This window comes from Salvia hispanica, chromosome 5 (genome assembly GCF_023119035.1).
Source record: "Salvia hispanica cultivar TCC Black 2014 chromosome 5, UniMelb_Shisp_WGS_1.0, whole genome shotgun sequence".
NCBI classification, from domain to species: Eukaryota; Viridiplantae; Streptophyta; class Magnoliopsida; order Lamiales; family Lamiaceae; genus Salvia; species Salvia hispanica.
In genome coordinates, this window is record NC_062969.1 from 24,198,672 (window position 1) to 24,214,071 (window position 15,400).

The 15,400-nt window shown below is 35.1% G+C and overlaps 2 protein-coding genes across 9 annotated transcripts; one reads left to right on the top strand and one right to left on the bottom strand.

Moving 5' to 3' along the window:
- Positions 1–7: 7 nt before the first annotated feature.
- On the top strand, positions 8–3,678 carry LOC125190896 (BTB/POZ domain-containing protein At5g60050). 8 transcript variants are annotated; one of them, XR_007170996.1, is made up of 4 exons: positions 8–581; positions 864–1,805; positions 2,649–3,158; positions 3,302–3,678. XR_007170996.1 is itself a non-coding variant. In XM_048088314.1 (4 exons), the coding sequence occupies exons 1-2, from the start codon at positions 9–11 to the stop codon at positions 1,800–1,802; spliced, it is 1,512 nt and encodes a 503-aa protein (XP_047944271.1). In that variant the 5' UTR covers position 8; the 3' UTR covers positions 1,803–1,805; positions 2,360–2,390; positions 2,649–3,678. The 8 variants fall into 8 exon arrangements, 5 of the variants coding, with proteins under 5 accessions (XP_047944271.1, XP_047944270.1, XP_047944273.1 ...); XR_007170995.1 differs by having other exon boundaries at positions 2,649–3,071; positions 3,179–3,678; XR_007170994.1 differs by having other exon boundaries at positions 2,649–2,840; positions 2,941–3,678.
- On the bottom strand, positions 2,676–3,596 carry LOC125189686 (chitinase 2-like). Its single transcript, XM_048086939.1, has one exon. The coding sequence runs from the start codon at positions 3,594–3,596 to the stop codon at positions 2,676–2,678; it is 921 nt and encodes a 306-aa protein (XP_047942896.1).
- Positions 3,679–15,400: the final 11,722 nt, after the last annotated feature.

A 15,400-nucleotide genomic window follows, 5' to 3' on the forward strand; every position in this document is an offset into this window, starting at 1 on the left:
TGAATTCGATGGCGTCTGATAGCAAGAGCAATAACGCCACCACCCACCACAAACCCATGTCTTCAAGACTCCACCAGCAACAACAATTAGTGTCCACAATGATCAAGCAGGGCTTCATCTCCGACCCCTTCCTCTCCCCCTCTCGCCTCACTCCTCTCTCTCCTACCCCTCACCACCACCACCACCACAGCCCTACCCTCTTCGAGATCATGTCGGCCGACCCAAATCCCGCCCTCGAAGCCCGCAAGAAGCTCCAAGAAAGGGTCTCCGCCGCCCTCTCCCAGGCCCCCTTCAATATCTCCAACCAATGGGGCCCTGCCGACGTCACCCTCACAGTAGCGGGCCGCGCGGAGCCCGATGCGCCGCCCTTCCGGGTCACCCTCGATGTCCACCTACGCGTCTTGGCCGCCAAAAGCCGCTTCTTTTCCGACAAACTTCGCCGGAGCGGGACCCACTCTGTCGAGATTCTCGAGTGCGATGACGTGGCCGTCTATGTGGAGGCTGTCGTCCTCATGTACTCTGCCGAATTGAAGACCAAGCTCCTCGGCATGGAGGTCTCCAAGATCTTGGCCCTTTTGAAGGTTTCCCTCTCCCTCTCTCCTAATAACCACTTCAATTTTCCTTTCTTTCTTTGTTAATGTTTATCTAGAGTGATTAATGATGCTTTCTCTACTCAATCTGGACTCATAAACGCATAATTTGAGTTCAAACTGGGAAGTAAGATACAATCTCGAGATTGTTTATTTAATAATGTGAAAATTAGCAAGAAGTTGTAGCAATGTGGTATGTTCTGCCTTTAATAAGTGAAAAATTAGTGAAATGAGATAGTATGTTCTTATGCCAGAGTTGCTTGGCATTTGCAGATATGTTGTGCAATTATGTTTGAGGATGGGATTAGGGCATGTTTGGAGTATCTGGAAGCAGTGCCATGGTCTGAGGGAGAAGAGGAGAGTGTTGTTTCGCATCTAAATCAACTCCAGATTGATTGTTCAAGAGCAGAAACTGTGCTACAGAGAGTGGTAGCCGACCCTTCAACATCTTCAAGGCTGGAGAGTGTCTTCTTGAAATTGTCATTAGGTGTCTTGCAGGCCAAAGATGAAAAGGCCCGTAGAGAAATGAAAGGGTTTATATCTCGACTGCTAAAAGAAGATGATAAGGATGGCCTTGATATCTCAAGAGATGTATTGTATCAGCTTTGCCACAGGTGCCTAGGCTCTCTTGTTCTGTGCTTATCTGGAACCACTGGCTTGGATGAAAGCAGGCAAGACCGAGGAGCTATAATGGCTGAGATTTCTCGAGAAGCTGAGAATATGCAGTGGATTCTTGGCATCCTTATAGAGAGAAACTTGGGGGAAGAGTTTGTGGACTTATGGGCTGACCAGAAGGAACTAGCACTTCTTCACTCCAAGATACCTACTATGTATCGCCACGAAATAAGCAAGATCACTGCCCAACTCTGCATTTCTATTGGGAGAGGGCAGATTCTAGTGCCTAAGGAGACTAGGTTTGCCTTGCTGTCGACTTGGTTGGAAGCTCTTTACGACGATTTTGGTTGGATGAGAATAGGGGGGAAACCTGTTGATAGGAAATTGATTGAGGAGGGGCTTAGTCAAACAATTCTTACTCTACCACTGCCTCAACAACAATCGGTTTTGGTTAAGTGGTTTGACAGGTTTCTTAACAAGGGCGACGATTGTCCCAATATTCAGAGAGCGTTTGAAATCTGGTGGAGAAGGGCTTTTGTGAAACAATATGCAATTGAGTCGCAATTGCAGCTAGCTGTCTGTGATATTCCAGACTGATGGGTATGTTTGCTTGAATTCCATGCCACATGTAATGATGTAAATAAAAATTCATTCCTTCCCATATCCAATATGTTTATATCTTGTTCTTCTAATTTCTGATAAGAATGACATCATATTCTAGATCAATGAAAAAGTAGTTGTGCAGTTAAAATTGCTTTCTACTTCCACCATGTAGTTCCAAGTAAACCGTGTGAAAACATATTCAATTTCCATGTTGAACTAATTCATCAGATTAATAGTTCACTACTTAATTTTCCTCCATCCATGTCTCTGTAACTCGTTTACATAGCTACTAATCACACATTCTATCAGCAAAATTGATGGAATCTTTTGAAGCTTGCACAATTTCATATATTTGTTACTATGAAATTAGTCTTTGCTGGCATGTTAAGAAGACCCTGGTAACCTTACCCCTTTTGTCATTCGACTGCGGAAATTCTGTAAAATAGAGTTTCTTTCCAGTAGGCTTGATTAATTTTCTTTAATAATGTCGGCTCATTTTCTACTCGCATAAGTGAACTACCTATCGTCTCTCACGCCACATTTCAGGGCAGATAGCAAAGAGAGATTGGCTGAGATCAGTCAGTGAGTCATATCTACTGCTATATCTCATATGTTACAGAATATAAAGAAAATTTATGAAGTAACTGATAGGTTACTAGTATATCTCATATAAGTGACTTTTCACCTCTTTCCACTTTGGGTGAGTTTGGGGCTTACATAGAGGCACAAGACTAAGTTTAAAAAAAAAAAGAATAAAAAAGGCACGATTACAGTGGTATAATACAACCCCTCAGAAAGAGTACAAGTTTTTTAGTTTTTATTTTTGGTGTATGTATGCAGTTAAAAGCGAGCTGTGAAATAATAGCCTCACTTTTGAGAGGCTAAGAAGTCTTGTGACTGTCTCTCATACTTGAAATTAGCCTTCTTGGAGTCATCTGCAGACCAAATGAAGATCCCATGAAGCTTCCCCTGCTTGCTCAGTTCGCTGCAGGCATCGAAGAACCCATTTTGAGGGGATAGCCCGCCACTCCCGTCAGTCCCAAAACTCACCAGAACTTTGCCTCCTTTGTAGTTAGAGCTTTGTTCGTCGAAATACTTTAGAAACTGAGAAACAGTGGTGCTCCTTGGATAGGCGTAGAACTGGAAATTCACGTAGTCGATGAGATGGCCGTACTTTTTCCACAGAGCTAGATAGTACGGCTGGACAGAATCATCTTCATACGGTGCTATGGAGGTGAAGGAGACGATCTTGTTCTGTTTCAGGTAGAAGATAAGTTGCCCGATACACTCGGCAAATGTATCAGGATCTGAACCGAAGTGTTCGTAATCTATATCGATTCCATCTAAACTGTAAGTTGTGACTATCTCAGTTATGGAATGAATTGCATTTGCAACCCAGCTCTTGACTGAGTTAGGATGAAAGTAGACTGGTTTGTTGTGGCCAATGGTGTCACCTCCAAGGCTCATGCCTACTCGAACATTTGCATGCTTAGCTTTGATCGCAGACACCTGAGACGGGCTGAGGTTCTTCGTGTCCCAGTAGACTCGGAAATCACCGTTCGTGGGAGTCGGGTGGGCTCCATCCGTGTAGTCGATGGCGAAGGAGAGGAGGAAGTGGAAGTCGATGCTGGGGTTGATCGGCACATCTGTGAATCTCACTTTGGTGTCCTCAGCTCCGATGTATTCTCGGAAGAGCTTCTCCGGCTGTGCTGCTCCGATCGTCGGGAGATTGAAGAACAGAGAGTGGAGAGGAAGAAAAATGAAGAGAAGAGCAAATTTACTTAACATTTTTTTCTTCGATTTTTGTGGTGTGTGTGTGGATATACAAATAAGGCATATTTATGCTATGTGAAATTGGATTTTGGTGTGATTCTTCTATTAATGGTGCCGGTTGATTTTGTATGTTATGATCAGCTCTAACAATGCGTTGTGATTTGATTGTAGGGTGATGGTTTTGTTTGTTAGGGTTTTGTACAAATTGTTACATTGTTTTTGGACTGCAGTTGCCGAATAGATTTTGAGTGTTGCAAATAAGTTTAAGAGGAAGACCAAATTAATCACCCTCTGCAGTCGTGTTTTGATTTAATGGTATGATAACTGATCGTTACGTTCTATAAATCATGCTTGAAATAAAAGCCTCAATAAGTTATGGTCATGACTCAGTTTTCCGGCATATTAGCAAAGCTCCTCTAAATAACAAATAATGTGTAGTTGATTCTATTATAACTACATCAAATTTATTGTTCACCTCAATTTATGGAGTTTTTTCGGGAAAAACTTTACTAAATTTTGATGTAGTCAGTTTGAACCTTTTAATTTCGAATAGTTTTTGGACCATGCCACTGATTTTTTGAACTAATAAACTGTGAGTATAAGTGTTAATTTGTTGCAATCCCATTATTCCCATATCATCTACCAACTTTCAACTAAGAAAAAATATATGTAAATAGAAAAACGACAAATAATTTATAGTGTACAAATTAAAAGGTAGTACTAGTTGAGATGGACCAATTGCACATAATATATTAATATATTGTTATAATTCTTTCTAACATGATTTTGATTAATTTCCATACAGATTATTAAAACGTAGGACTTCAAATTAAAGAGGTCACGTACACACCCAAGTGGTGTGGTTCAGTGGTATGAGACTCGTCTATCCTATTATTCAAATGGTCAAGGGATCGATCACCAAGCAGTTTTAAATTCTTGGGTAAGTTGTTCCACCATTGAAGTGCCTACAAATAAGTACAGGGATTAATCATCTAAAAATACATTGTTTATCATGATGTAAGCCAAATTAAATGTTTGCGATGCATAAAAGACAGATGAGAATTAATTTCATAGTTGTCAATCTATAGATGATGACATGATGTTATTGAATACCATTAACTTCCGTTGGGCTTAAGATGTGAGCAAACCTATAAAGTAAATATTTCTAACGCGCGGTTATTCAATACTGGAATTGAAAGCGGAATCTTGTGCAATTATATATTACTTCAATTAGTTCAAATTAAGGTGACGTTTGGTTCGAGTACATGAACAAAAAAGGAGCATGGAAGAAAAAAAATTTAAAACTAGTACAAGTAATAAAAGAGAATTAAATGATTATGATATTTTTTTCAATCGGCCGTTTGCTGGGAATTGCGAGTTCCCTCTTGTGTTATGTTAAACTGTTTGATTAAAAAGAAAATCAACTTTGGTGGCAGTGTAAATGATGGTGGGGTTGGATTTGTTGCGTTGTAGGTGGCATTTGACAGGGGATTTGATTGCCTTGACGAGCAATAGGTATAGAAGAGTGACAACAATGTACTACTAGTATTTTCATGGAGTATCAAACTAATAGGAATGATATTGGTTGACACATATTGTAATTTAAAATTTATAGAGTGAAACAGAGCCTTAAAGATAGAGGAAAAAATGATTCAAAATAGGATGTGCCTCTCACTTTTATCATATATAAATAGAGACTAATTTAGTGGAGGAGTCAAAATTCAAAGATAACCCACTTTACTTTTTTTTATTTGTCCCAATTAAAATGACACCATACTAAAAATAGAAACATATTTTCCTCTACTTTATTCCCTCTCTCTTATTTTACTTTAACCATTTCATACACAAAATAAAGTTAGCATAAATTCTCGTGTCACTTAAGGAAGGGCATCCTCCTTGGGACGGAAGGAGTACGTGAAAAGCAGAGAATGCCGCAAGGGGAGAAATCTATATAAAAACAGAAATAGTAAACCAAAGAAAATGAAAAAATAATTACTATTAAGTAAAGCTAACTAAGATTATCATATTTCTATATTGTAGAACCAAAATATCGATATCAATTTGACCAACCCACATTTAAGTTATTACCATTATTTATTTCGGACTAAAAATATTTCGCACTCAATAAATAACTCTCTAACTAGTCTGTTGGGCCAGGGTGTTTATGAAAAAATTTACTATTTGCACAAACATTCTTGATAATTATTCTTGTAACAAAAATAGATCATGTTTTTTTCATATTGAATAATTTTATTTTATCATTTCAACCTTAATACACAAAATTACTGATAAATTACACCATATGAAGTAGTAATGAATTTGCACACACTGCCGTCATATATACAAATCTTATTACCGTATTTTAAAGACTAAAGTCTCTTTTTGGTTCTAAACATATTGATTTTTTAATTTTGGTCCGGAACATTAACTTTTGAATTTTCAGTCCCTCACAAATAAAAACGGGTCACATTTGGTCCGAATTTGACGGAACTGTTAAAATTTGACGGAACTGTATTTTAATTACATTTTGACTGGATTAAGAGTTAATATTAGAATTTTAAATTTTTTTAAAAAAATGAGAAAAATGCAGCAGGAAATTGCTCTCAAATCGGCGTGGATTTCTTCGCTAAGGAAAAATTTGATGAATGCTTCGTTCCAGCATGGCGATTCCGTTCACAATTAACAAAATTATTAATACAGCAAGGAGATCTAGCACATTGAAGCCTTAAAGAAGGAATTAACACTAAATCAGAGGAAATCGGGATTAATACTGAAGATGCTAGCGAGATAGGAGGACCAGGTTCGCCCTAATCCGGCGGCGCCGATGAGTCCTTCGAGCAAAATGTTACCGGCGGCATGAACGCGATGAAATCCCCTAATTCGAGGCGGAGGAAGGAGGAGGATCCACCACCGACGGGGATCTCGACGGCGAATTCGGTCTAGCAGAAGACGAAGAGGAGAGCGGAGAGGCCGGAGACTGCGTAGGAGGTGACGATCGCGGGGCAGGCAGTGTCGCGCGTCTCCAATTCGGTAATGCTAAAGATGCCGGAGCCGAAGACGGAGCCAGATCAGGTCCTACCAGGCGAGGCACTTCTTCATCTCGTGCTCGGATTGCTTCTTCGCCTCGATGAGCTCGTCGGATTCGGAGGCGCAGCCGAGGAGGCGGTCGCGGAGGCAGCGGTGGGGTGGCGGAGAGGGCGGAGAAGCTCTGGAAGGAAGGCTCCGGGAAGAAGTCGTGCTTGCTGAATCGTGATTTTTCTCTGGCGGTGAGGGGAGAGATGTGAGGTCGTCGTGATTTTGATTTTGGTTTGATTAGTGTATCCCATTTGTGGAAAGTGATTGAGATTTCTTACAACACAAGAGTAACTGGAGGAATTGGTGGATTTGGTGAAGAATTGGTGGATTTGGAGAGGAATTGAGTTATGGATTTGCAGATTTGGATGAATTTTTTCCTTTTTTAAAAAAAATAATTTAAATTCTAATTAGATATTAGACATTAATTAAACATAATTATTAACTTAATCCGGTCAACATCGAATTAAAACTCGTTGACCGTTAAATTTTAACAGTTCAGTTAAACTCGGACCAAATGTGACCCATTTTTATTTGTGAAGGACCAAATAATTCAAAAGATAATATTCTTGACCAAAATAAAAAAATCACAGTATATCAAGAACAAAAATGGAGTTTAGTCTATTTTAAAATAACTTAATACCAAAAATTTCGGTTAATCATGCCACCTCTCTAGGTGAATCGGACTTTTTAAAAATAAATTTCGAGCTACAAATTTCCCACGCAGTATTTTGCTTCAAGCTTTTTTGTTTTATATTGGGAGGACGCAGACTTTGTTGAAAGTATGATGCATTATGGAGTACTATTATTTAAGTCACATACCAACTCTTACACATTCTAATTAATCTTCAGATAAAGTTTTGGACCACAATACTTTGTCTCTTTAATTTTAAATTCATGAGGATTATAATGCTCAATGAACTTCTATCTAACAATTTCATTATTATTAAAAGCTGAACAGATAAATATTAATTAAAAGGTTCAATGCTATTCCTGATTATTTATATATATTAATTATTTTGGTCCGCCGTCTTAACCTAACCAAAGGGGAAAACCCTAAATAGTCGAATACGATACTAATGGGAAAAAAATATGGGTAGTGATGAAATCTCTCACGAAAGAGAGGTCATCTATGCAGTGGCGGACGCAGAAATAAACGGTGGTAGGGGCTAGGAGCTTCACTATACTCCATATTTTTCTATCTAATACTTTATACTGTGTGGTGTGAAAAATAATATTTTCTGTCTTTTTTTAACTGTGACATTGATTTATGGTAGGAGAATTAAGAACAAAGTAGAAAAAAAATAAAGGATAGTGTTAATATTGCCAAAAAAAATTATTCACCTACCTTTGTGACGTCCCAAAAAATATATAAACAAATTAAAAAGAGTGAAGATAATATATTATTAAAAAGGGTCGCGTTAAAATGCTAACTAATTTCATTTCAGAACTTCAATTTTGTATGTAAAAAATATTAACACAAGGATATAAGAATATCAACATTATTATTAATATATTTATGTTTTGTGTTGATATTAAAATTTACATTAAACATTAGTATTGATAATTTTAATACATGACATTGAAGTTCTGAATTTTGGATTAAGAATTAGTTATCATTTGACATCCCTTATTAAAAAATCATAATACAACAATGCAAATTCATAAATAACAACACTTAACTAACCATTATAACAATTAACATTTTATAGTTGTGCTTATTTTAATTTGGGATTAATTTTTTACTCTTTCAATAATAGGTTTTCTTGAATAATCTCCAACCCCAACGAAACAATAAATTTAAATTTTGCATAGCTGAATTTAAAAGAAAATTAAGAAAAAAAATTGAACTCACTAATTAATTGGTTGCCTTCCCTAGAAAACATTAATCTTTACAAGTCTTTAATTAAAATCGTGAGTAACACTTTAGAATTAGAAAAAGAAACGTGTTGTTACTTTGCTATTTTCTCAGCAATTCTATATATCAGCCCCTCCTGTCACTCAACTTTCGAAGATTTAGTCTCCAAAGACAATAATTTGGTAGGGGCTGAAGTTAATTTCTGAAAATTTCGAACAAAAATTAAAGTAGAAATTCAATAAAAAAGAAACTTTTGGGAAGGGCTTAAGCCCCTCCCTCTTTGTACCTGTGTCCGCCAATGCATCTATGTATCCTGCATCTTAAAATGTATATGGTAATTATATAGTTTGACTTGGATTAATAATTGCTTGTATATATCTAATTAAAATATATCTAAATTTTAATTTTTAATCAATATTATATGTTTGTCAATAATTATATATGTGAATTTTTTAACCTTTTTAGAGTTATTGGTTACAACAATTTTCAAATTATTAAAAAAGTTTGCAAGCTTCACAATTTATTAATAAGGTGTGTATATAAGTGACAACAACCTTTAGTTAATCATTCTACTTGGTAATTAACATATATGCTAAAGGCCTTAATTATCAGGATTAAATTGAATTTATCAAATGATCCTCGATTTCACTTTTCTTTTGGGTGCGTAGTACTAGTAACATGCTAATACTACCTGTTAACATATGTATTTTATTTTATTTTTTCGATTAATTGTTATTAGTGGTCCAAATTTTGGAGTCATTTAAACAAATTGCTTGACTTAAAATAATATTCCACCGTCCACGAAAAATAGTTTCATTTTGTCATTTTGATATGTCCACAAAAAATAGTCTTATTTCTAAAAATGAAAAGTTTATATATATCTCATACTTTACTCATTTTTTTTCTCTCTCTTCTATACATTTACTTATTTTTTCTCCATGTCTCTCTTACTTTACTTAATTATCCTTCTCTTTTACTTTATCAATTTCTCATTAAAACCTATGTTGTCTATAAATGAGATTATTTTTTATAGACATAGCGGAGTTTAAAAAAAATAGCGTGAACTTAAATAATTATTGCAGAAAATATATGGCCCCAACTTTCAAAAATAGTAGTAGTGCAAAATATAGCGTGAATATCAATAAAATTTTATTGGCCCAAAATTTTAAAATGCAATAAAACAATCCAATCTTATTCGAAAAAAAACAACTTTAATTGTTCGTAAATATCGGTTTATATTTACATTTTTTCATAAAAATGCCTTTTGTACTTTTAAAAATGCATGTCATATTTAAAATTCTTTTCAGAGTTTGGATCACAGACTACTATAAACTCTTTTTATACATTATTGTATCAACATGTTAATATCACTTTCCTAGCAATATTAATACCCTTTTACTTTTCCTAGAGGGTTATATTAATATCACAATTTTCTAGAGGGTTATATTAATATCTTGGAAAGTCCTTTAATCTTAGATCATAGTCTTCTTTTCTCTAGATTTATATAAATGTATTATGATACAAGAGAACTATTATAATTATAAGCTAAGAAACATTATGGAAAATAATTTTTTGGTAAAGAATGGATGACTTAAGCTGAAGATTAAGGGGTAATTGCTTTTATGCAAATGCCAATAAAAAAATAGATAACGGGGCGGTTTGAGTTTTCAATTCCTTGATTGAATCACACGCGCGCACCATTATTCGAGGGTTTCCTCATTTTCAGAACTAGTATTAATTATTCCTTTTATTTACATATACTAACTCAATCAAATAAAATACATTCTGCAACAGTTTTGATGATCAGGTCCAAACTTAATAAATTTGAAATCTAGCGACACAGGTAGATAGAGAAATTATTACGTACGAACCTTAGATAGCGTGTGAAAAAACGAAATGAAATTAAATCCAACTGATACGAATGGTCCAAATCAAAATTTATTATTTTCCTCGTAATAGTAAAGACTTAAACTATATGGTCTGTACTTTCGTTACATTATTTTTGCAAAATTAATTTTTTTGAACAGAGCAAAATACAAAGAATACAATTTAAAGTATCCCAATATACTATTTCAAAGAAATTATTGATCCAGCGGTAGTATTAATCGCTGTAATGCCCACGGTGTCAGATTCCAACGGTTAGCGTTATTTAAATTCAAGTAATTAATTAGCTTGAAATTAATTGGAGTGTCCGTAATAATTGTCCTAAAATGATTTATACATTTAAAAAATAAATAAATAACGGTTAAGTTTGGTGTCTAATCTCTGTGTATCGTTCCAATTTTATCTAATGTCTCCAAAGGAACTGGTGTGCTACTAATTAGGAACTTGTGAGTATCTTGAAATTGAATAGCGCTAATTATTACGAACTTAAACTCACAAAATCAACCAATCACTTTTCTAATTATCCTAATCACACTGCTTTTTTAACAAATCTATACCATTATCATTTCATGCCTTTTTCAACGCAAGCAATCAATAGCCTCGCAAGTTTAATACTAGTACTATAGTACTACATCATATGATCATGCATTCAGTTAATTCATGGAGTATGTTATAAATGTAAGTTCAAACATAGCACATACCAAAAGTCCTATAGGTGCATGGTATGTATTAAACCAATCCAAATCTAGATTAAACTATAATTAACATGACGAACTCTGATATGACGGCTGCAATTATCGGTGACTCCGGAAATGGCTAAAAGAGAGTAGATAGAGAAATAGTGAGAAAGACATTTTAGTTTACTCTAGTCAAATTCAATTACTCTAGTATTTAAATGTTTATAGCTAACTATTAATTTCAACTATTTAAATGAGCAATTCTATTAATATTCACACATTGTTATAACTAACAAATATACTAACAAATACTCATTCTGTACCAATAAATATGAACTATTTGGTTTTCGGTACATGATTTTATATAGTATTGTTTTATAAATTAATAAAAAGAGAATAAAGTAAAAAAGAAGAAAAAGTAGAGATCGTGTTGTTTCTATTTTAGGAAAAATTTCATTTTTAATATGACAACTTAAAAAGAAAAAACGTTTCATTTTAATAAGACAAATATAATACTATATATTTCCTAGTTTAGTCTACTATGTAAGAAGTACTCTCTTTGTCCCGCCATTAATTGTTGAGCGTTTCTTTTCGGCACGAAGATTAATAAAAATATGTTTATTGTGTTAAATGGAGGAAGAGAAAAGTAACAGAGGGGATAGAGAAGAGAGAATAAAGTAGAAAAGTGAATAAAACTAGAGAGAATGTAGTAGGAAAGGGAAGTGAGTTAATTATTTTCATATAGGGAAATGACTCAACTATGAAGAAACTTTCCAAAATAGAAAAACCAACCAACTATGTTGGGGCGGAGAGAGTAAGAATATATCGCAATCAACTTTCAAGACATCCTACTAGCTTCCGAACAATAGAAGTAATTGTTTGTAACTATTTTTAATCTTATTACACACCTTAAAGTTCATATATATCTACGGGTTGTCAATTGGCTAATCTGTTCGGGTCCAGACTAACCTACTCGGGTTGGCGAGCTATTTGCATGTGGCTATTCAAATTATGAATTTTTTGGGTTATGAATTTTTAACCCTACTCCTTGTCCGCCGGGTTTCGGGTTGACCCATCAGGCTATTCGGACCAAAATTTTTTCAAAAACAAACTCGTGTAATCAAAATTTTCCTATGTAAAATGATTCTAAATTTTAGATATTTTTCTATTTTTAGTTTTAGAATCACATAATATCTTCCAATTTTCATGACTTTCCTCATTAATAGTAGGAGATTAGTCTTTCATCCTGGTCAACTAGAAATCATATCTTACATGAATTACTGTTAAAACGATAAATATATTGGGATTTGTTGTCTAATTCTCAATTTTGTCTTGATTGAATTGGCGGTGGTGAGTCAATGGTGACAGATGACAGGATGATGGAAGAATGGGTCGAGGTGGAACTTGAAAGTTGATGGTGTTATCACGAGTGGAAAGACGTGGAATGAAGATTGAAAAAACTAGTGAATTGCAGCGCATGAAATCCAAAAGCACAAGAAAAAACCTAAAACCTGCACTTTTTAATTAAAAATAGCACCTCCTCGCACCAACTGTTAGGGTCGGTATACTGGAAAGCATGTTTCGAGCAAGTTCGCGAGAATAGAATCTTGCTTTTGTATGCAAAAACTCTACAATCCATTTTTAACCCAATTCAGTATTATTCGAGTAGTTTCGTACGAATAGAATCAGTATATTATTACATTGTGTTTGCTTGTGCATTTATAAGATGTTTTATAAACATTTAAATGTATAAGAAGCAAACATAGTTTAAGTCTTTTGCTTAGTAGATGAGATAGGCAGGACGCCCTTTTCTCATCATTGTGGTAGCTTGGAGCGCGGAGATTATGGCGGTTCGCCGGTTCTCGAGATTCCATGGTATACGGTGGGTTCCCTTCCCGGAGCTTGTAGGGATATTTGTCTCTCCTTACAACGATATCCATTCTTAGGATTACATCGATATCTCTCATCGCCATAACTTGTAGGTCGTGAGCGACTAATTTAAGATCTCCTAATAGAATTTCTACGTTCGGGCATGTTCGAGAGATTTCTATTGTCCCACCCACTGATGAAGACACTAACATCTTATCGATCAACAATTATCACATTAAAAGTCATGCATACTTCAGAATAAACAAGTAACCAAATAACATTTCACATCTACTTTCAACCATTTTCTTCAAACTCACACTTTTTCCTCAAAGTTTCCATATTGCCTCTTATAACGATTTTGATCTCGAGTCTAGTGCTAACAAGAAACTATTGCATCATCTTTTCTCCAAGCATCCGATTATAACAAATATCTAAATTCTCCGTTTCGTTATTCATGCATTGATCATCAGCTACTCGTAAGCATATTTCCTTTCTCAAGAGTTTATTGCTTAAGTTCGATCTTCTAGCAGCTTGTGGCAGGTAGTTCGTTGTTGCAGAATATCTAACGTCTCGTTTATTGGTTATGTCGATGCTTAGTTGGTGTATAAATTTCCACGCGTGTTTGGCCATATGAACTTATTCCTCGTGTGTATCCGAAAAGCACAGCTCTAACATTTCCTTGAGTCTAGTATTAATAATTCGAAAATTGATCAAACAGTCTTACTTGGATAGAAACTGATTTCAACTCGAAGAAGCACCACAAAATATCTTTCATCGGAAAGGCTCCAAACTTAATTAATTCGCCACAATATATTTCACCCTGCATCAAATATTCACACAGTCACGTCACAAATTTCAACCATTTTCACTTTCACCTCATATTCTCAACACATTGACCTTTCAATGACCACGTCATATACTCCACATCTTTGACTATTCAACAGCCACGTCATATACTCAACATATTTGACTATTCACATAAATCTCAACTCCAAGTCGCAATTAGGTCACAAAGAAATCATGCATTTAATTCACTCATCATTTAATCCACATACTTCATAGCATTGAAAACATTTAATGCAAAAATTTTATGACTCGAAAATTAGGGTTCGAAAAGTGGGGCGTTACAGGTATAGCACTGAACGGATCTAACAGCAAGACGCGTATTTATGCTATCTACTCAAAGACTAGGTCTTGATAAAATACTATTTCTTAATCTACATATGTTAGCATTGAGCATACGGTATTGATTATACACTACTTTGACTTATCAAATGATGCGGGTTTTTCGCAACCCAATAATCCCGATATATTGGGTAGTGGTGATTAATATCTAGCGGTGCTAGGATTGCTATTATGTTGAAACGTGCGCGAGGTGAGTTTCGTTTGATAATGTCCTTAAGAGGAACTCGAACAAGGTTTTATTATTAGTTGGAGTTTTATTACTCTATGAATAATAAATAAGTGTTTCTTGCTAAGTCCACTCTTGGAATTAATAAGATATTAATTAATTAAGTCCATAGCAGGCATTAATTAATTAATGGACATTTATATCTTAAGCGCGGGAAATAAACAACAAACAAAATGGAAACTCGGATTACTTATAATTTCGGATTTGGATGGGGAGAGTTTAATATTACTTCTGTAGTGGCTGCTCATAATATTTCAATATAAGCTTGTATTAAATTGTGGGTTCAATTTAATTAGTAAAAAGCTAATTGGGGGAGCCCATATCCAAAACCTTCCATAGATCTCTGTCTGGGCCCAAAAGGAACTTAATATAAATAGGAGAATAAAGGAGACAGGAAACACTTAATTTTATGTGAAAACCACGCCAGTCCCAAAAAATTAGAGAGGGGAACGATTTTTTTTTCTATTTTTTCTCCTCCGTGAGGAATTTTCTGTCTTCTTTATTCGAGTCCTCTTATTTTGATAAGATCATCCCACACTGATATCAGAATACAGTTCGGGAACCAGAGAGAAAATCCGTGGTCTAGTATTGAAGATCATCACGTGGAGAGAAGGCGCGAGCAATCGTCGATTCTTTAGAGAATCAAATCGGTAACCCTAAACCGTAGAAATCATGTTTAGGATTTATATTTTCTAAGCATGAATTATTTACGTTCTAGCATGCAATTATCTGTTGAACATGTGAATTGATTAATCGCATAATAGGTTAAATAGATCCGCGTCTGATTTATTTGTTTTGTACAAGTCTTCCGCTGTGCAAGGGCACCAAACCCCAGCACCAACCCTAATGGGCTAGCCCGTTTTTGTGTTTGGATTGCGAAATTACAGCCCTAAATTGCTAATTTTGTCGGTCTATTCGGGCTGATCCATGGATTTCAGGTTGATTGTCATCCCTATCTATATACATCTTGCAAATACTACAAAATAGTAGTATTATTTAATTTCTGTATAAATAATTAAAAAAAATTCACACACCAATAACTTGAGAA

Bases quoted from the DNA above. Each gene is read 5' to 3' on its own strand.
- LOC125190896 (XM_048088314.1), top strand. From the start codon at position 9: ATGGCGTCTGATAGCAAGAGCAATAACGCCACCACCCACCACAAACCC. The intron at 582-863 runs GTTTCCCTCTCC...TGGCATTTGCAG, and splicing joins AGATCTTGGCCCTTTTGAAG to ATATGTTGTGCAATTATGTT.
- LOC125189686 (XM_048086939.1), bottom strand. From the start codon at position 3,596: ATGTTAAGTAAATTTGCTCTTCTCTTCATTTTTCTTCCTCTCCACTCT.